Below are 21,373 nucleotides of genomic sequence, written 5' to 3' on the forward strand. Positions count from 1 at the left end.
AAGCCCTTCATTTTCCCCACATTTCTTGTAAACATCTGTTCGTTGGTAAAGGTAGCTATGCATTTGAAGCCTCTTTCCATATGCAAGCTGACTACCAGCACAAAGGATGTAATCAACAAATCGGAGGACAAAGGTGTTTTTTTTTTAACATCAAAATAATTTTTTATTAAGTATTGTAGTTCTGTGTATACTGAAATTAAATGGATACCAGTTTGATTTTGCGACTGTACACCTGGATAAGCAATACACAAACCAGACAAGTACAAAAGCCAACTTAAATTTGTTGTTGTTGTTTAAGCATTCTTATTAAATGTCTGCTTCACCCGATGTGGAGGATCTGCTCCAAAAGTAATTGGTCTCTGTTTCAGACCAGACGCATCTCATTTATTAAGTATTCCTGGTCAAAAACCAACAAAGGCAATGGTGAAAAGGTTGGAGTTGGGTAGAGATTCATATCCATATCTCAGCTCATAATGGACTTCAGAAAATCATAGGAGCTACCTTTCCTCACTGCACCTGAAAAAGGAGCAATGAAATCAAGTCATTTTTTTAAATATATACATACAGATATATAGATAACAACACTTCATTAAAAAATACATTTGTGCTAAATATTCAGTAATCTGGGTTGTTAGCTCCATATCTATGCAAACTATGAGCGGAAAATCATTAAAGTTACATATTTTCATTTAACCCTCCTCTGTAGTATGCTGGATTATCAATTGACATATTTATTTGTTTTACAATATTCATAGATATGAATTTTTATTTAACCAGGTTAGTCCCAGTGAGATCAAGACCTCTTTTGCAAGGGAGACCTGGACAATTATAAATTTTCAAATTCACCTGCATGTCTTTTAACTGTGGGAGGAAACCCAAGCAAACATGAGGAGAACATGCAAACTCCGTAGGTGGGAATCGAACCATGGCCTTCTTGCTATGAGGCAACAGTGCTAACCACTAAACCACTGTGCTGCCCTTAAGTTCAATTTACTTATACCGTGCCATTTGTACCATTGCAGTGTGCAATGGTACAAAATGTATGGAACCAAATTTGCACGATAAATGCAATGCAATACAAATGGGATGAATAATCCATGTCACGTGACATACAAAGCACCAATCAAATGACAAAGATCCACTCAGCCATTATATAATCTTTGACAGTATTCTTACCAACTGTTCTACCTTTCTTTATTTTCTGAACAATCCAACATATAATTATATTTAAAACTACCAAACATGTCACAACATGCATAGTACCATCCAATCTGTGCAGCATGACCATAACCTTGATTATATTTTTCCCATTTTGTACATGTCACACAATGTACTGTTATATAACTCATAAGTGCAGCGCAATAATGCCCAGTTCACTGATTATAGTCCCTCATCTTGTCCATGTCACAACACAAACAGCAACATTCAGTGGCTCATTTTTTTTTGTAAACCTGATGTTTTCCCACTCTCGCGCGGGGGTGTGACGTATTGTCAAGTCTACTCGATAGTATGTATGGGGTCCACAGCAGCTTGCAACCTCTGTTAGTGGGGCTGACACCGACATACCGCTGCTACTCAGTGATCACACCTTTAATTATTCACAACTTTATGGCTTGAAATAGCCATAAAGGTCAAATCAGTTTCATATATACAGTGTGTATATATATATATATATATATATATATATATATATATATATATATATATATATATATACACACACACACACATATACACACAGTGAGGAAAGTAAGTATTTGAACACCCTGCAATTTTGCAAGTTCTCCCACGCAGACGTCATGGAGGGGTCAGACATTTTCATCTTAGGTGCATGTCCACTGTGAGAGACATAATCTAAAAAAAAAAAAAAAATCCGGAAATCACAATGTATGATTTTTTAATAATTTATTTGTATGTTACTGCTGCAAATAAGTATTTGAACACCTGTGAAAATCAATGTTAATATTTGGTACAGTAGCCTTTGTTTGCAATTACAGAGGTCAAACATTTCCTGTAGTTATTTACCAGGTTTTCATACACTGCAGCAGGGATTTTGGTCCACTCCTCCATACAGATCTCCAAATCTTTCAGGTTTGGAGTTTCAGCTCCCTAAGATTTTCTATTGAGTTCAGGTCTGGAGACTGGCCAGGCCACTCCAGGACCTTGAAATGCTTTGGTTTTTTTTCCCCCTGTCTGCATATATCGTAATGGTAAATGCCACACTGGCAGAACTATTTATGAACATTAATACCCATATATGCAATTTATTCTTGCAAGACATTAGGTATGTAGTGCATGAGTGAATGTGGTGTGTGTGTGACCCCCATCCGCCCTTCCCAATCAGCCTACAACATCCTACTCAAAGCCAACCGACAACTTCTATCAGGAAGGGCTGACCACCAAAACAACACAAAGACAGACAAGAACGAGAGACAAGTGGTGAAGACAATCACTGTGAAGTGAGACACCGAGGAGACGGGGCCCCAACCATACGACATACCAGGACAAACAACCACACATGAACAAACAGTGATAGCAACAGTCTGTTGTCTAATTAGTGAGCATCCATACCCTAATCCAGAACACCGTAGTGTTAATCCCCTTAAGAGCACCCAAAAACCGAATTGTGGTGACGGCCACAAACACTCAACCATCCACACACAGAGACCCAGATCACAGCTAAATATACGATCACTAATGTGGCTGGTGTGTTGGGCCAAGACAAGAGTACAGAACCTTACCATATGACATGGACCACTCTGGCACGTCAGAAGCCACGTGGCCGCCCGCGAGCACCAACAGAAGTGGGTCCAGGGCGCAGGGCCCCGGGGGAGCCAAGAGAAAAGGGGCAGCAGAAGGGCACAGGGGCCAGGAAAGGCAGCCCCCAGAGCCACTGGGCAGCACAGCAAACCAACAGGAGAGCGGCCCGAAGGTGCCAGAACCACGCCACCAGGGCCACGGCCCCCGAGAGTGGGAACAAGCGGCGGCAAGGACGGGGAGCAAAGGAGCCACCGCAACCAAATCCAAAGCACAAGGTAGGAACCACCGAGCCACACGAGGGCGGGGCCCAGCCCCCAGATAAGAGGCCTTTCCGTATTTCTTTTTTTTTTAAGATTATGTCTCTCACAGTGGACAAGCACCTAAGATGAAAATTTCAGACCCCTCCATGATTTCTAAGTAGGAGAACTTGCAAAATTGCAGGGTGTTCAAATACTTATTTTCCTTTTTTGACACTGCATGAATTCATCCCACACCTATTCACATTCCCCAATTCATTCAGTGCTGATGTTACCAATAGGCCTTCTACATTAGTATTCAACAGTATAGGGTTTTGTGTGTACACGTGTGTGTGTCCTAAAACACAATGCAATGGCATTTACCGTGTCAGAAATCACTCTGGAAGAGACTGCATACTCTGCAACCCATGTTGTCGATCGAAAGCCACCGGCTTCAGTTGGACAAAAACAGCATAATATATAACCCTCTCCTTTAATTGCAAACGCGTGTTCAATCAGAAAGCATAAAACTTCCTGCAGGTAGGTGGCGTCTGTCTGTGAGGCCTCTAACGATTGATGTGCCCGAGGTTGAGCGCCGCCTGGGCCATGAGCCCACGACCTGCGACACAGCATCATCACTTTTATGGAATCTTAAGGAATCTTCTGTTTAATACAGCCCATTACAGCTGACATACAAATCTTTCCCAGCATGGCCCCATCTATGGTCTGATCAATTTTTACTCTGCTGAGCCGTCCCCTTTCCCCTCATTTTGTCATCTCAAAATTCACATTATATGGGATTTTTCTATGGAGAAAATTGCAATAAAAATACATTATCAGGGTGAAGACCTGCACAAGTCAGTACTTGACTGTTACTAAAAAGCTTCAGAGAAAATAAAATGTGTTTCTGTATTAAGCAGAACTGTTTAAATGTTATTTATTTTTATGTTTCTAAGAAAATATATTGTGAAGTGCAGCATTGATTTAGAGCATAACTGTGTCTCGATGTCGGTCGGAGGGCCAGAATTTATGAATCCTTTGCACAACTTCTTTAATTGAATTTTCCAAATCTCTCACCACACACAAATAATCAATACCTAGTGCTGAGGGAAACCTGCCTCAGAATTATTAGAGCCTTTCTTTTTCAATTTTGTAGTCATCAGCACATACAGCCGCTGCGGGTATTTGCAAGGTCTGGACTATACCCAGAGGATTTATGCTCGCCTTGAGCCTGATCGCTCACCAGAAGCGGCTTCTTTAGAATGCTTACCGAAACTTTTGTTAACATTAACGGATGATGATAAGAAAAGTACTTTTAAAGCAACACAGCAGTATTGTGGCGTAAGGCAGAAAAGAGGATGACATGGCCGGGAAAATGGAACTGGAGGATTTGTGTTTGGGGTTTAAATCTACTTGAGGATTTACGCAACTGTCTAAACAGGAGGAATAACTCCAGAGTGTAGAATCTGATTGTGCAAAACGCCTTTTCCTGGATTTGTGGTGACCCCAATGGAACTTTTATTCTCAAAATTAACAAATTGTAGTGTGGAAATTGAGTGTAATTCTAACGGCGAACACTACAGAGGAGCACAAATTCGCTCTCAGAGACCACCTACATGGATGTTCTAACCAAGCCTGATCATCCACGTTTGGTGTCTCCAAGCTACTGATTGGCTGAACATACAAGACTGTGTTTGGAAGACTGAAAAATATGCAGGTGGTAAAGCCTAATTAGATTGTGAAAATTATTTTCCCACATTATTTTGCATTTTTGGTCATCAATATATCTTATTTAATATCAAAGCTAACCTTTAAATTAGCTGTGCTCACCCACTGAGTGTAGCTGAAGTAATTGTTTCATGCAGTCATATGGAATCACAGCGTCTCTCCATAAATATCCTGTTAGGAAAAAGTGGTTTCTCCGATTTCACAGACTAAACGATTGTTCTAGTGATTCATAAATATAATCACAGAGAAAGACAAAGAGGAGTCAGGAGGTGTTTTTGTACACATGTACTTTGTTCATCAAGGCTTCCTCAAGGTATCCTCAAGCTCATCTGTCCAGATTGTGTGCTTCCAGCAGACAGACCTAAAATCTTATGCAGTCTTGAATAATAATTTGTTTACTTTAAAAACATGTTTCGATGTACACAGAAGGCCACTTCTCTCAGCTCTCTGCTTTTCCGTTGTGGTCTGTTGTTGTAAGGAGGTTGGTGCAAAACTAATAAATTTTCACAGCTGCACCATGTGACAAAAAATGTGACATTCCTGGGGTGTGGATCTACAATACTACGTGTTTGTTCAGCTCCCTTACTGGAACTAATTAAAATAATTTCTAACAACCTTATCAGAAAACAAGCTGGAGTTCTGACAGTAACCCCTATTCATTTTCCACAAGTCACCATTGTGTGATTGGATCACAAGAATTGCTTTGCTGCAGGCAGAATATCTGCCTAAAATGATTAAATTATTTATTTTTTTCCTTAGGAAATCCAGTCATTGGCTTTTTTGTATAGCCATAACAAAACGTTTTCCTCCGAATGTCTTAGAGCACACGATTGTCTGAGCAACTCAAACAAAACTCCCATTGATACGGTTCAAAAAAAGAACACGCTAATGGGCTAGCGTAGCAGTAGCTGATGGGATGTCCATGGCAATCAAACAGGCCTCGTGACCATGTATCTTTTTGGTCATCATGCAATCAAACAGTCTGACAACATGAAAACTAATGACTCGCATGCTTTGAGACCCAGAAATCAGACGACAAAGTTCACAGATCTTCTCTTATGAAAATAAAAAAGATACAATCTTCACAAGCCAAGAAAATGACCCACTGTAGAGTATCCATCTAAATAAAAAATAAAAGTTGTCAAACAGGACAAATTTCAAGATCCATGAGCCGTTTGGAGAATTATGGTTTTGATACACAGTTATTAAGCTAATTTAAAACTCTAAAATAACTCGGTGGGAATGTGAGAATGGCTGGCTGTGTCTTTAGCCTGGATGCAAGATCTGAAGTAGACAACTCTCACCCACTGTATGCTGGGATAAGCACTAGCCCCTCCCACAATACCTCAAAAGGATGAGTTGAGGAAAATGGATGGATGGCTCATTAATACGGAAGCGTATCGCATTCACTTGATAAATGTATTTTTTGGCTTGTTTTTGCAGAGTAATTATTTGTGTTTTTCTGAGTAATTTATTTTTTGGTTTGTTTTTCTGAATAATTTATTTAAGTTTTTTGTTTTTTGTTTTTTTTTTTTTTTACCTTTTTCATGTTTTTTAACTAGTTTTTTTTTTGGGGGGGGGGGGTATATTTTTTCCAGTTTTTCTTAGTAATTATTTTCCTGTTTTTCAGAGTTATTTTTTTGTTGTTGTTCTGTTTTTCAGGTGCCTGCGTCGACAAACCTGAGTCGACAAACTAATGATAATACCATTATATACTTATAGACAGGACAATCTCCCAGTGTCTTAAACCCAGATCAAAGTAAAACTTGATTAAACTGCACAATGTCATGTTTGTTACCAAATCGAGCTCTCAATGAATGAATGTCTTCAAATGCTCTCTAAACTGAGAAAAATAAATTACTCTGAAAAACAGAAAAACTCAGAAAACAGAAATAATTATTCCAAAAAACAGACAAAAAATAAATTATTCAGAAAAACAGAAATAATTATTCCAAAAAACAGACAAAATAAATTACTCAGAAAAAACACAATTACTCCGAAAAACAAACCAAAAAATAAATTTATCAAGTGAATGCAGTACAATTCCATACATTAAAGATACAGAAATTATGATTTAGTGTCATCTAGTGGTGAGGTTGCAGATTGCATTATGCCTTCACCAGTCACAATTTTGTCTCCCTTCACATTTTGTCTTCTTTGGCGACAGGGATTCATGCTCCCTTGCTTAAGCAATATGTATGATCCTCCACGTCCCAAAAAGGAGCATTCTCAAACTTGCTAGCCTGCACTAGAACCCAGTCAACAGCATATAGGGGAGCAACCACTGATTCCTCTTCTTTTTCCTTCCAGCTGCACTGCAAAATATGAAAGGCAAAATAGATATGCCCTTTCTGGGCGACTGTATCAACATAGCAGCTTCCTCATCTGACCTACTGATTCCGTACTGTAGTGGTCAGCGCTCAGGACTCAGAATCAGACCACACACATGACTCAGAATCAGACCACACACATTTGATTCTCAGAAGAAATTTAATAAAGGACCTTTGAAGTTCAATTTTGTAGCAAAATCATACCAACTGATGACAGAAGCACTAAATTTGGCACAGGGATTCCCAAGTGTAGCTATACTTTACCAAACTGCTTGATTGGCCATTTTGAAATCAAAGATAATACCCAATGTTCAAGGTGGCCACCAAATTCATCTATCATAAATATTTTCATTTTCTCTCTCTCTCACACACACACACACGAGTTGTGAATTTGGTGGTTTTGGTGTGAACCTGTATCTTTACTACCATGCTGGATCTAATTTTTCCAATTTTCAACACCCTCTGGTCAATATTTTGTTCAAAGCCAGCTCAGATTAAGGCTGTATTATAATATTAAGAGTAGTATAGATACTGTCTCCTGGTTTATCACTTGCACATACTCGAAGTCCAGTTAGTTCCCAGGGTAAACTTCTGTAAAACAGCTAATGGCTAATTAGGCTCAATACAATTATCTTGCCTAAATAATGTTGTTTTGCATGCTCAAACAGTGTGTAGCTTGAACTGACAGATGAGGGCAAACTCAGTGATTTTTGGTTTGTGTTCCTGGTGAGATTTGTAATCTGCATCAAGATATGCCAAATGCTGTCTGAATCCAAACTTCCCTGTTATTTCCAATGTGTTGTGATTTAGTGTTTGCAATAAATCTACATGATATTCTGCATATAATTATAAACGGTGTGGATGGGGTAAGAATTCTGATCACTCTCCTCCACCAGTTGGTGACAGTCATAATGGTGTTGGCTTTTATTGCCCTGATGACTGAGATATCTCCACTGACTGAATCTGTAGTGACATTAAATACCTTGTAAGTGAATCCTGGGAGTTTTTCTTCTCAAATCAGACTCAACTCTAGATGCTGAAGGGGGGGGGGGGGGGGGGGATTACAAATGAGAGCAAGAGTCTTATCCTCACAGGGTTACACAATTAATGCTTTTTAATGAATGCAATGAAAACATTAAGTGTAGTTTTTTTTTTTTTTTACTTTAATCTGACACCCATTTTTGACAATGAAAATTGAAGCAGAAAACAGTTTCCCATTTCTCACCAGATAATGATTCTGACACTATTTAAGTATTGGCCAAGTACAAAACCAACACAATACTGTTTGTTTCTTAAAATTTTAATTAGCCTTTACACTGTAAATTAACACCAGTTACTGGTATTTCGAAATTAATTCTAACTTGTTAAGTGTCATTTTGTAACTATAGGCAGAGAGGATCATACCCCAAAGAGTGATTCAAAAAAAAAAAATACAGGATGCATACAAATCATGTTGATACAGCATCACAATTTGTGTAATTTTGCCTTAGTGGACCAACCACAATGGAGCTGAAATGAAACAAGATATTTTTGAAGTGTAGTTTAGCTTTTAATTCAAGGGGTTTAACAAAAATATTGCATTGAAAATGTAGAAATTGCAGCTATTTTTACACACAGTCTCTCAATCTCTACAGTAACTGACCAAACTAAATATAAGGATTATTGTTCATACTCATGCATGAAAACAGATTAAATGTATACTGCAGTATTCATGTGGCTTCAGGGAAACTGTATCTCATATTTAAAAAAGTCCTTCTCTGTGCCCCTCTATCACAAAGCTGTGTAACTATTAATTCAACAGACACAAGTTGCACTCTGCAGTTTCTCCGATCACTATCACAGAAGCCTATAACTCCTTCAGAGTTGTCATGGGCGTCTTTGTGGCTTCCCTCACAGCCACTTTTTGAGTAGCGCTGATTGTCAAAAAATTTACCATACAGCACCATACTGTTAGGATTTCTTAATGACTGAAGTGACAATTTCCTTGAAAATGCTCATTTTTTAGAAAACTGGCTGTAAAGAAGTGTAATCCTTACTGTAAATTTAATTATCACCTCTAAAAACAGAGATACTGTGAATAAAATTGGCTGTAATTGTCAGTCTGTCTGCTTATAGATCTGACTGTACGTGATCTGCACAGTAAGGTGACTATCAGTGTTGACATTCATGCAGTGTCTCGGATCAGGCATCCCTCGTCAAGTTCAGCACCGTCACTGTTTTGCGTACTCACTCAGCTCTCTGTGTCTTTTTAATTCTGTTTTCAATTCAGCAGAACTTCTGGGACCAAGTTGTCCTTGTTCGTTGCTGCCCTCTGCTGGCTAATTAACACACAGGAACAAGGAAAGGAGGATTGAGAAAGGGATGAAGGCAGCAAAACTGTATCAGAAACAGATGAACAAAGAAAGAAATCACATCCCTGCATGCAGCTATTCGGAAAGGAATCGCAATTTCAGAAATGAGTCTTCAGTGTTTAACATGGCCATCATCGCTCAATGTGACGATGCGATGGAGTCCGAGACATTTCCGGCTATTGCAAAGATTTAAGAGCAAAGGAAGAATCTCTCTCACGAGTATTTCCTCTAGCTCTTTCCTGGCCTTGATGAATTCATCCAGCGACTGTTCCAGTTTAGATCTCAGGGAGTCCAATCTGGCTCAAGAAGAAGACAGTGTTAGGTGAGGCTACAACGCTGACATGTTCACAATCCTACATATTCCCTGCAGTAACTGAGTCAGTCAGTCGGTTTGAAAAAGTTCCTCTAACGCTTTAAAAACTACTGCATATTCAACTCTGAAATATTAGGTTCTGACCATAACCTAAAGACAAACAGACCTATCAAGTTGCTTGTGAACCTTTGTTGCCAGTTGCTTTCGTGGCCAGTGTTGCTGATAGATTCCTCAATGACTTATCTGTAGTGGTGGGCACAGTTAAGCTAATCAAATAAAGTGCGATGCTAAGTTTTTTGTTAGAGGATTAGCTTTTCAGCTAACTTTGAGAACCATGGGCAGACCAATTATCCATCAATCCATTTTCTTTACCCGCTTACTCCAATCAAGGGTCACGGGGGGGCTGAAGCCTATCCCAGTAGCCATAGGGCATGAGGCGAGGTACACCCTGGGCAGGATGCCAGTTTTTCGCAGGACCACATATAGACAAACAAACACATTCACACACCTACGGCCAATTTAGAGTCACCAATTCACCTAACCTGCATGTCTTTGGAAGTGGGAAGTAGCTGGAGCACCTGGAGTTTAACCCATGCAAACACGGGGAGAACATGCAAACTCCACACAGAAAGGCACAGGTGGGATGCGATCCCATGTCCTTCTTGCTGTGAGGCAACAGCGCTAACCGCTAAGTCACAGTGCCACCCATGAACCAATTAGCTTTCATTAAATTTAGTTGATCTTCAACGTTTTTTTAATAAAGTTGAATGGTCAAAAACTTTTTTAATCCCTAAAACCATCATTTGTTCCTGTTGGCATGAATACACTAATCCAATAAGTGAAACTGGCATTGCGTAAAGGCGTAAAGGCAACAAGCATCACCTTGAGGAGATGGAGATGCAGGAACTCAAGCCTGCATGAGATTATTACAATTATTTTCAAGTGAATTTTTATTTCTTAATATTTCTAATTTGTTTAATCATTTCTGTACTGTGAGTAAACAGTAAGCTGAATGGGAACGACCGATTCATTTCTTCATTTACTTATGTATGTCCATCTTAATCATTATCTGATCTTTGCATGGTAAACTTTTTTGAGAACAGCCATGTTTACACGTCAGCATTAAGATTTTAGCTATTTAGGTTTCTTTTTCAGTGTTTTAGAGCTAAAAAAAAGAGAAAAAAAGTCATCAGGAGATGACATAGCCCCCCGTGCCCACAAATAAAAAGTGTCGGGGTTCACCCAAGTACACCCTTATGCTAAATATGAATTAAATTGGTCAACTGGTTCTTGAGATCGCGCGAACAAGCAAAAACAGATGAACAGATAGACGGACATGCTGATGGCTATATCCCCCTGTATTTCATATCGGAGGGGCGGATAAAAAAACAAAGATAAAGCTAAATTTGTATAACAGTTGGTGGTTCACGGTTTATCAGTTTAGCCTTAACACAGTTAACTTTTCAGTTAGTGGATTAGCGGTTACTGAAGAGAACTTTTAGGTTAGCTGTGTCCACCATTGCCCATTATTGCTTTCCTTGAATAATTTAACTTGTCTGTGTATTTTTCATTTCACCTCACTTTTCTTGTAATTACAAATGTAATTACAGCTGTAAATCACAGTTTACATCTTCTTCTTCCATAAACTGGTGTGTAACAACCTCGCTAATTAACTTGATGTGACGACATACACTCACCGGCCACTTTATTAGGTACACCTGTTCAATTGCTTTTTAACACAAATGGCTAATCGGCCAATCACATGGCAGCAACTCAATGAATTTAGGCATCGAGATGTCATGAACAGGACTTGCTGAAGTTCAAACTGAGCATCAGAATGGGGAAGAAAGGAGATTTAAGTGACTTTGAATGTGGCATGGTTGTTGGTGCCACATGAGTTGGTCTGAGTATTTCAAATATTGTTGATCTACTGGAATTTTCACTCACAACCATTGCTAGGATTTACAGAGAATAGTCCCAAAAAGAGAAGATATCCAGTGAGCGGCAGCTGTTAGGACAAAAATGCCCTGTCTGTGTCAGAGGTCAGAGGAGAATGGACAGACTGGTTGAATGGGCGACTGTGTGATTCCATCATGTCAATACGGACCAACTTCTCTGAGGAATGCTTCCTACACTTTGATGAATCTATGCCACTCAGAATTAAAGCAGCTGTGAAGGCAAAAGGTGGTCCAACACAGTACTAGCAAGGCGTACCTAATAAAATGGCCAATGAGTGAACGTTTGCAAGCAAACAGCAACTTATATAAGAAGTTACAAGGGGTTTAATATTTAAAATGCTTGCATTAGTCAAATGCAGATTACTGAATTTAGCCTTAAAAAAAAGCCCAATTTATATAAATGAAGGCAGTTAACATGATGTACAAATTTTTGGGCTCACCAAAAACTAAATAAAAATTTTCAGGACTGTCCAACTTTTTGTTTATTCTGGCTCAAAATATATAATGAATAATCTATTGTTAGAATTTGTACTTGTATTTCTTTCGTTCCTCGTATGTTTTAGTTTTTTTGGTGTTTTTTGGAGCGGGGGGGGGGGCGGGGGGTCAAGGTAGTTTGGAGCAATTTCTCCTGCATTCATGTTACTCTTAAGGCTTTTAACACTTAGAGCTTCTTAATTTAGTATATACGTAAAAGAGACATAAATGAATTCCACACAGTAATTTCATTTTCCACAATTACAATTATTTTTCACATTACAATAAATTGAAACAGCACTCTGAACCAGCTGAGCTTTATGAATGTACTGTAAACTGAGCTCATGTAACGTATTAGTGACAGCACTATAAAATTAAAAACTAATACTTGTCTTGATCGATGGGCCAGACAGCAAATGTCTGCCTTGGCTAAGGAAATGGTTCTTGTGTTAAGTGACTCTTATACAACTATTTTTAGTGCTATGTAAATCACTGATAATTTGGCCAATGATGAATCTCCGTCATTCTGTGTCTCCTGTCATTAAAACCTGATAAGTCATTATGACCATCAGGAAAGTGTGGCAATTGAAATATAGTAAGTCATAAAAGCCAGTTCTTTGTAACCCTCTAACTCTCTTCTTTATACAGTCGGTGGCCTTCTGCAGAATATCAGCAAGATAATCAAATCTGTCACACACATACTTACTTTTCTAACTCTGTTGGTGGGACTTTTTGTTCACTTTTGGTCACTTTGGCTTTGCCTGTTGATTTAGGAACCACATCCTTATTAACACAGTGACATCAACACAAGCATACAACATATTCAACTTACTGCTTTCTGTAATAAAAGTAATGTTTACTACCTTAAACACAGTATGTCCTATACATCAAAAGTCCTAAAACAAAAAGACAACTCCCAGGTCCCACACAGCATTGCTGAATATGTACAAATGTGTCACTTGGAGCTCATCTTGTTGCCAGCAGCACACTTTTGCATCTGCTGATGACAGGTTTAGTGTACACGTCAAACATACTGTTCCTTACTTAGGGTTCAATGATTTCTCTACACAGATTACAGTACAAAATCTGGACATGGTCGGCTCACTTGTGTTTAGGTTATATGCACACTGAATTTGGGCCTGAATTTATTAAAGTTCCTAGTGTTGCACTTTTAAAGCTTTAATTTTAATTTTTAATCACCATTTTTCAGTTAAATATTGACGTTTCATCTCAAACAACTCTAGGTTTGCACATGTAGAAACTACCCTGTTTCGATCTATATTCAGGCCTGAAACAGCTAGTTTTACAATTCTGGCAGACGTCATGCCCACGTAGTCTGTCATGGAGGGGACAAGGTAAGCAGTACAGCAAGAAAGTATTCATAGTGCTTCACTTTTTCCACATTTTATGTTACGGTCTTATTTGGAGTAAATTAATTTTTCCCCTTAAAATTCTACATACATGCACTGTCAACTGTGGAACCTTGTATGTAGGCAGGTGTGTGTCTTTCCAAATCATGTCCAATCAACTGAATTTACACCAGGTGAACTTCAGGTAAACTGTACAAACATCTCAATGATTATCAGTGGAAACAGGATGCACGTGAGCTCAGTTTTTTGATCTTCATGGTAAAGGCTTATGTACATGTGATTTCTTAGAGTTTTTTAAATACATTTACAAACATCTAAAAAAAATTTACAGTCATTATGGGGTACTGTGTGGAAAATTTTGAGGAAAAAAATTTATTTCATCCATTTTGGATTATGGCTGTAACTTTAAAAAATATGGAAAAAGTGCAGTGCTGTGAATACTCTCTGGATGCATGTACATTTAAAGCAAGAGGTACAGGGACAGGTGGGTTTTTTTTTAATGTTTGGTATTTGGAATACTTCAGTATCTTGTGAGTATTTTTTGGTTACAGACATCAGATTTTAAGACCCCTGGTGACACATTTTAAGGGTTCTAAAAAAAGGTGCACAATATGACATCAAAAAGAACAATTTTTTCCCCCAAAACTGGAAAATTAGTTTCAATACCAAGCTGCTCAGCTCACAACTGAAAGAACATTTGAGAAAATAACACAAAAACTCCTATTGTTTTTTTATTTTACAACATATGAGGCAAACTAAAGAATGATGTCATGTGATCAATTGTGTCAGTGCTCAGTAACCAATCAGCTACAGGGATTTGATGGTACATGCCTGCATGTTAATCTTGGAGAAAGACCTTTTTAAACAGTGAGGCGTAGTTCTTTTGACGTGTTATATAATTGAGGCTGTTGTGTGTAATCAGTTATGAAATACCACTGAGAATTTTTATGCCTAGTAGAACTTGGATAAAGTTTTTTTGGATTTGAGTTGCAGTCTTCACAATAATGTTTCTTCAGGTAATTCTGGGGGAAGTCAAGGAAATCTTCACAAAACTTGTTCAGAAAATGAAAATGCATGATCTCATGGGCTGACAATAAAATCATTTATCCTGTGATGTAGCCAAGTAACAAATGACATACTGTAGACTTCACAGTCTACAGTATGTGTCATTTTTTTTAAAATAAATCAGACGTCTTCTGCGATCTGGTCCCTGATTATACAACAATTCTATGTGTTAAACACACCTGCTTGAGAACTTTCCAGGCCCATCTTTGGAAGATTTTTTTTTTCCAGTACAGGTGTTTTAGATGCTTTATGCTTTTTAGGAAAGACAGAAGACAAAATAGCAATAAACTGAATTCTTTCAAGATGTGAACAGTGAGTCAACCATTTAAGAATTAAGCCTATAAGTTCACATTTTAAACACTGTTTACACAAAAATATGATGGCAGTATGTGGATGTCAACAAATGATTGCAGTGGCAGTCAGGATAGTTTATTTACTTACACCTTGGGCACTGTCCATCTTCAGAGCTCTTCTAATACTATTAGAAAAACACAAATGTACTATCACACTTAATAAAGAATTATATATGAAAAGCTATTCAAACTTCAGCAGATAATCTGACAACATTCCAGTGTCAGTATCATAAAACAGATGTAAAATACCACACATCTATGTTTAGGTGTGTAGATCTGCATGTACAGCAAAATGCATCATATTAATTGATGTTTAAATGCTGCCAAATTTTTTAAAAAGTAATTCTGTGGACAAACATGTGAACAGTTCATAGTTGCCACAGCAATTAACAGATTAACAGACTTCAACCTTCAATTTAATGAACAAATATCTGCGACTGACAAGATTATTTAAAATGAAAACTAAAATTCGACCGGTGGGGATTAATTGTGACATCCTCAGACTAGTAAGTTTTCTTGAGTTTGACCATTTGATTTCCCATCACATCTTTCTTCGCCTGAATATTTCAGTCAAGTATCCATATTTTCACTGTTATATTTGACAAGCTCATTGAACACACATGGGTTGTTAAATTGAAAATGGTATTGAGCAAAATAGTTTGATGTCATGAGATTGATTCCCACCTGTGTCCTTTCTGTGTTGAGTTTGCATGTTCTCCCCGTGTTTGCGTGGGTTCCCTCCAGATGCTCCGGCTTCCTCCCACAACCAAACACATACAGGTTAGGTGGATTGGAAACTTTAAATTGTGCATGTGAATGTATTTGATTGTCTGTGTGTGGCCCTGCCTCACGCCCTGTGACTGCTGGGATAGGCTCCACTCACCCCACTCCCCGTGACCCCGTTGAGAAAGCGGTTAAGATGAGTGAGTGAGTTTGAAGTATTTCACAGTCATCTATTAAAGTCCTCCAACTAACTGTATAGCTATAGTATTTTAAAAATGTATTCAAAAGTAATAAAGCCAATTTTTTTTATTATGATTAAGATTAAGCGATGTACTTTGTGCTTTAGCTTCTATGTATTGCACTTCATTAGTAAGTCCCTTCGGCTGCTCCCTTGTTTTTTGTACAGCAAATCCAAAGTGGATCTGCATGTTGAATTGGCACAAGTTTTACGCCGGATGCCCTTCCTGACGCAACTCCACATTACATGGAGAAATGTGGTAGGGGTGGGATTCGAACCGGGAACCTTCCGCACTGAAACCAAGTACATTAACCACTTGGCTACCACCCCTACTATGTATTGCACTTCATTATGTCTGTTTATTGTTTGAGACAAATAAAACTAAACTAAGCTAAACAATAGGATTTAAGTAACATGTTATTCTTGCTTTAGCTGTCATAGTTTAATATAATATATATGGAAATAATTTATCTTTATCGTGTCAGTCAAAATTATGGTGAACGGTTTAGGTTGGTACTTCTATACAGCTCTGTGGGTAGATCCCAGAACATTTTCAGAATTCAAAATGGGCCGTAGTGTTTGTACATTTGGTGAGAGACAAAGTGTTGCTTTTTTAATGTTTCATCAAGTTGCCTGTTTTCCAAAAACATATTTTGTTATTTTTTAATGTTTTATCAAATTAGCTTTTTTTTTCTAAAATCATATTGTCTCCTCAAATAAAGTAAATTTATATTGGATCAGATCATAGGCATGGTGATGCATAATAATGGCATGGAACCAATCTGATGACATCACAAAGCAGGTCATACAGTAGTGTTCAGAATAATAGTGCCATGTGACTAAAAAGATTAATCCAGGTTTTGAGTATATTTCTTATTGTTACATGGGAAACAAGGTACCAGTAGATTCAGTAGATTCTCACAAATCCAACAAGACCAAGCATTCATGATATGCACACTCTTAAGGCTATGAAATTGGGCTATTAGTAAAAAAAAAGTAGAAAAGGGGGTGTTCACAATAATAGCAGCATCTGCTGTTGACGCTACAAACTCAAAACTATTATGTTCACACTGCTTTTTAGCAATCCTGTGAATCACTAAACTAGTATTTAGTTGTATAACCACAGTTTTCATGCTTTCTTCACATCTGCGAGGCAATAATTTTGTTGGTTTGGAACCAAGATTTTGCTCATTTACTAGTGTGCTTGGGATCATTGTCTTGTTGAAACACCCATTTCAAGAGCATGTCCTCTTCAGCATAAGACAACATGACCTCTTCAAGTATTCTGATATATCCAAACTGATCCATGATACCTGGTATGCGATATATAGGCCCAACACCATAGTAGGAGAAATATGCCCATATCATGATGCTTGCACCACCATGCTTCACTTTCTTCACTGTGAACTGTGGCTGGCATTCAGAGTTTGGGGGTCGTCTCCAAACTGTCTGCGGCCCTTGGACCCAAAAAGAACAATTTTTTCTCTCATCGGTCCACAAAATATTCCTCCATTTCTCTTTAGGCCAGTTGAGGTGTTCTTTGGCAAATTGTAATCTCTTCTGCACGTCTTTTATTTAACAGAGGGACTTCGCAGGGGATTCTTGCAAATAAATTAGCTTCACACAGGCGTCTTCTAACTGTCACAGCACTTACAGGTAACTGTCTTTGATTATCCTGGAGCTGATCAATGGATGAGCCTTTGCCATTCTGGTTATTCTTCTATCCATTTTGATGGTTGTTTTCCATTTTCTTCCACGCGTCTCTGTTTTTTTGTCCATTTTAAAGCATTAGAGATCATTGTAGATGAACAGCCTATCATTTTTTGCACCTGCGTATAAGTTTTCCCCTCTCCAATCAACTTTTTAATCAAACTATGCTGTTCTTCTGAACAGTGTCTTGAATGTCACATTTTCCTCAGGTTTTCAAAGAGAAAAGCATGTTCAACAGGTGCTGGCTTCATCCTTAAATAGGGGACACCTGATTCACACCTGTTTGTTCCACAAAACTGACAAACTCACTGACTGAATGCCACACTACTATTATTGTGAACACCCCCTTTTCTACTTTTTTTTACTAATAGCCCAATTTCATAGCCTTAAGAGTGTGCATATCATGAATGCTTGGTCTTGTTGGATTTGTGAGAATCTACTGAATTTACTGGTACCTTGTTTCCCATGTAACAATAAGAAATATACTCAAAACCTGGATTAATCTTTTTAGTCACATAGCATTACTATTATTCTGAACATTTTTTGATTATTTTGAGTATAAAACGTGTACATCTTCAAAAAGTGAAATTGCAGAGAGTTGCATATATCCCTTAGCTAGATTAGTACCAAATTTGGCTTTAATTGGATGAAAGGAAATCTCAAAAACAGACCTTGAGGTAATGTACAAATTTCCATGATAAAGGGGGTGGTGGCCAAGTGGTTAATGCGCTTGGTTTCAGTTCAGAAGGCTCCGGGTTCAAATCCCACCCCTGCCACATTTCTCCATGTAATGTGGAGTTGCGTCAGGAAGGGCATCCGGCATAAAACCTGTGCCAATTCAACATGCAGATCCACCTTGGATTTGCTGTGGCGACCCCAAGTGCAAACAAGGGAGCAGCCGAAGGGACTTACTTACAAATTTCCATGATAAAATAAAGATTGTTGCCAAAATTAATGGTCTCGGTGGCCATCCCTTAATGTCTATTTGTCAGAATATATCCCACATTGTCATCTGGAATAAACAAGTCACTAGACTGTATAGCCCAGGTCAGAATCACCAAAATGTGTACAGGAGGCATGAAGGGCTTCAGGCGTTTCTGAGTGAGCAAATAGACTTTCTGCAAAAGTTGGCAAGTGGACTTTTCTAAGGGTATTTTTTCTGCTGAATCAATTTTTGCAGTTTGCCAAGCTGTAACTCTTATGTGTATCTCAACAGAACGGCCACCTAATAGGCTAATACTGTATTTATACAGCAGATATCTCAGTTCTGGCTAAAAAAACAGTTTATATTGTGATATAAGATTTATTGGGTACAGGAAACAAACATAATAATTAAAACACATCAGACATACAGTATCCTACAACATTCCTGGTGAACACTGACCTTTTATTTTGTACATACACGAAAGAACATTAACATCATGCTGGAGGCAGCAATATACCATATATGCAACCAATCTTTCTTAGAAAATATTTTGCATAAATAAACCAAAAGAAACATTTAGTTAGATGAAATTACAATCTTTAAACTAGTTGTATATCCACATGGACATGTAAATGATGAAGAGTAAATAATGTAATTTAACTAGGATAATGGTTGAACATATTAACATAAAACTGTAAACAATTAGATTAAATAAAGATTAAATAAATTAAAATAAAGATTAAATAAAGATTCTCAAATATGATCTCATCACCAAATAAAAATCAATTTAAAACCCACAGTTTCACAACACTAAACAGAATGTTATATCATGTCCTGGAAAATTTTAGATATTCTATTTGTCTGCTTGAAATATGGGGATGAAATAATATATTTTAATGACTACAATGAAAAATTAAATTTCAGTTATCAATGTCACATCCACCAAAAATAACCAACTACACTTGATTATTGTTGTCACACATGATATAAAACTGTAAAATGTGGAATTTCCTGAATTTCCTGGTCATCCCAGATTTTGGGCTGTATTGACTTCAACATACGAGGTACAGCTTGGCAAACACCAAAAATGGATTCAGGGCAAAAAATACCCTTAGAAAAGTTCACTTGACAACTTTTGCAATTTTTTACAAAAAGCGCCCCCTACTGGGTTCCACATGGGAGGTACAGCTTGGCAAACAGCAAAAATGGATTCAGCGCAAAAGTTGTTTGCCACTTTTACTCTAAAATGCCTGAAGATCTTTATTTAAGCCCCTTTTTCTGATTCTGACCCTGACTATGTAGGGGGCAAAAAAACAAACAAACAAAAAAACAACAACCACCTCCGCAGGTTTGGCATTTTATTTATTGTAATATTGGACCTTAAATTTTGAATTACAAAAAAATTAAAGTTAAAATTAAGTAATCAAAAAGCCGTGTGAGTGATAAAAATCCCCCATCAAATTCAGGTTTGTCGAGAGCTCCCCCAACAATCTAAAAAAGAAAAAAAAAGACGTGATTGCAAATAGATAAGATGGAGAAAACCAGCAAATCCTTGTATTTATAAAGAAATAGAAACTGACCATTTGTGTTGATAAACGATTTCAACGAGTGTCACGGGATTAATTTTGGGTTGGCATATTTCCTGCCATTGCCATGTTTTTGTAATGACACACAAGAAAAGGAAGACAATCTTTTTTAAAAGTTACTCACGGTATTTTCTCCGGCTGCGTTCAAAGTGTTCGTCTAAAAGAGATGTCCGCTCTTTTAAAACCCACCAAGAAACCCAGCACGCTTTCTGAAACTGATGCTAAATACTTTTTTATGGTTTTCTTTTTGATGTCATGCAGTTATAAAGGATTTTTGTCTTGTAGAAAATAGCTTTGCATCGCTTTAGGAACCTTTCACATTTGTTTCTTCCGTGTCGTTTATTGAGGCGCACTGAGTAGTTTTGGTTCCCTAGCAACAGCTAGCAGCAGCGAGCAGCTGCTGCAAGTCACACCTTGGCTAGAACGTAAACTAAAGTATCGCTTGTACACGTTAAAGTTACGTTAACTGGCGTAAATTAATGTAGCTGGAAGCTGAAGCGAGAGCTAGCTAAACAACTGGTGAACACAAAAATGTCTTTTCAACAGTTAGAAAATGACGAGGATTTCTACCTTCAATGCAGAGCTGCTTACCTGTCCGTGTTCAAATCCAGTCTGACAAATATCTCATCGAAACACCAGCTTTACCGAGGTAAAGTATTAACAACTGTATATGTGGTTACATAGTGTTCATACTATAGTTGTCAATATGCTACATGTCTGGCAGTTTAAAGGTAAAATAGGTAAAAAGTAAAGTCCCTTTGGCTGCTCCCTTGTTTGCACTTGGGGTCGCCACAGCAAATCCAAGGTGGATCTGCATGTTGAATTGACACAAGTTTTACGCCGGATGCCCTTCCTGACGCAACTCCACATTACATGCAGAAATGTGGCAGGGGTGGGATTTGAACCCGGAGCCTTCTGAACTGAAACCAAGCGCATTCACCGCTTGGCCACCACCCCTGCATCCTAAAGGTAAAATAGGTACAAGTGGAAAATAATTTAATTCAGTAAAATTAGCATTAAATCGATTTTAAAACAGATTGCAGTGATGATGAGAGTTGTATCTAACAATGAGTTATGAAATGAACTTAAACATAAAATGAGTGAAAATGAAAATGTTTGTGGGCGTGGTTATTGCTTTACATAAGAAAGAATGAGCTATAAAAAAAATCAACAGATTTATCTGACATGAAAATAATTATTAATTTGTAGATTCCACTCTCTCTCAGAAAAGGGTTGGCGGCAGCGTCTTATGT

At 37.9% G+C, this 21,373-nt stretch overlaps 2 protein-coding genes across 3 annotated transcripts in view; one reads left to right on the forward strand and one right to left on the reverse strand.

Moving 5' to 3' along the window:
* Positions 1-352: 352 nt before the first annotated feature.
* Positions 353-20,784, reverse strand: si:dkey-148h10.5 (uncharacterized protein LOC107988039 homolog). The gene is made up of 8 exons (XM_034179552.1): positions 20,691-20,784; positions 15,027-15,057; positions 14,765-14,837; positions 12,857-12,911; positions 9,623-9,701; positions 9,285-9,372; positions 8,037-8,090; positions 353-516 (listed from the first exon to the last, which is right to left on the reverse strand). The coding sequence occupies exons 2-8, from the start codon at positions 15,042-15,044 to the stop codon at positions 464-466; spliced, it is 420 nt and encodes a 139-aa protein (XP_034035443.1). The 5' UTR covers positions 15,045-15,057; positions 20,691-20,784; the 3' UTR covers positions 353-463.
* The window catches only part of LOC117518431 (phosphoglucomutase-1-like), a 70,757-nt gene continuing 69,882 nt past the window's right edge, over positions 20,499-21,373 (forward strand). Inside the window, exon 1 of one of the 2 annotated variants that reach the window (XM_034179549.1) lies at positions 20,499-20,769. In XM_034179549.1, coding sequence (XP_034035440.1) covers positions 20,652-20,769 — 118 coding nt within the window. In that variant the 5' untranslated portion in view covers positions 20,499-20,651. The remainder of the gene's footprint in view (positions 20,770-21,373) is intronic. The other variant, XM_034179551.1, reaches the window with a different exon arrangement.

Source organism: Thalassophryne amazonica, chromosome 10 (genome assembly GCF_902500255.1).
Source record: "Thalassophryne amazonica chromosome 10, fThaAma1.1, whole genome shotgun sequence".
Taxonomy (NCBI): Eukaryota; Metazoa; Chordata; class Actinopteri; order Batrachoidiformes; family Batrachoididae; genus Thalassophryne; species Thalassophryne amazonica.

Coding starts and splice junctions, on each gene's coding strand:
- si:dkey-148h10.5 (XM_034179552.1), bottom strand. Junction 12,912..14,764: donor CCTGGAAAGTTCTCAAGCAG/GTGTGTTTAACA, acceptor CTAAATCAACAG/GCAAAGCCAAAGTGACCAAA. Junction 9,373..9,622: donor AAGAGCTAGAGGAAATACTC/GTGAGAGAGATT, acceptor TGTGTTAATTAG/CCAGCAGAGGGCAGCAACGA.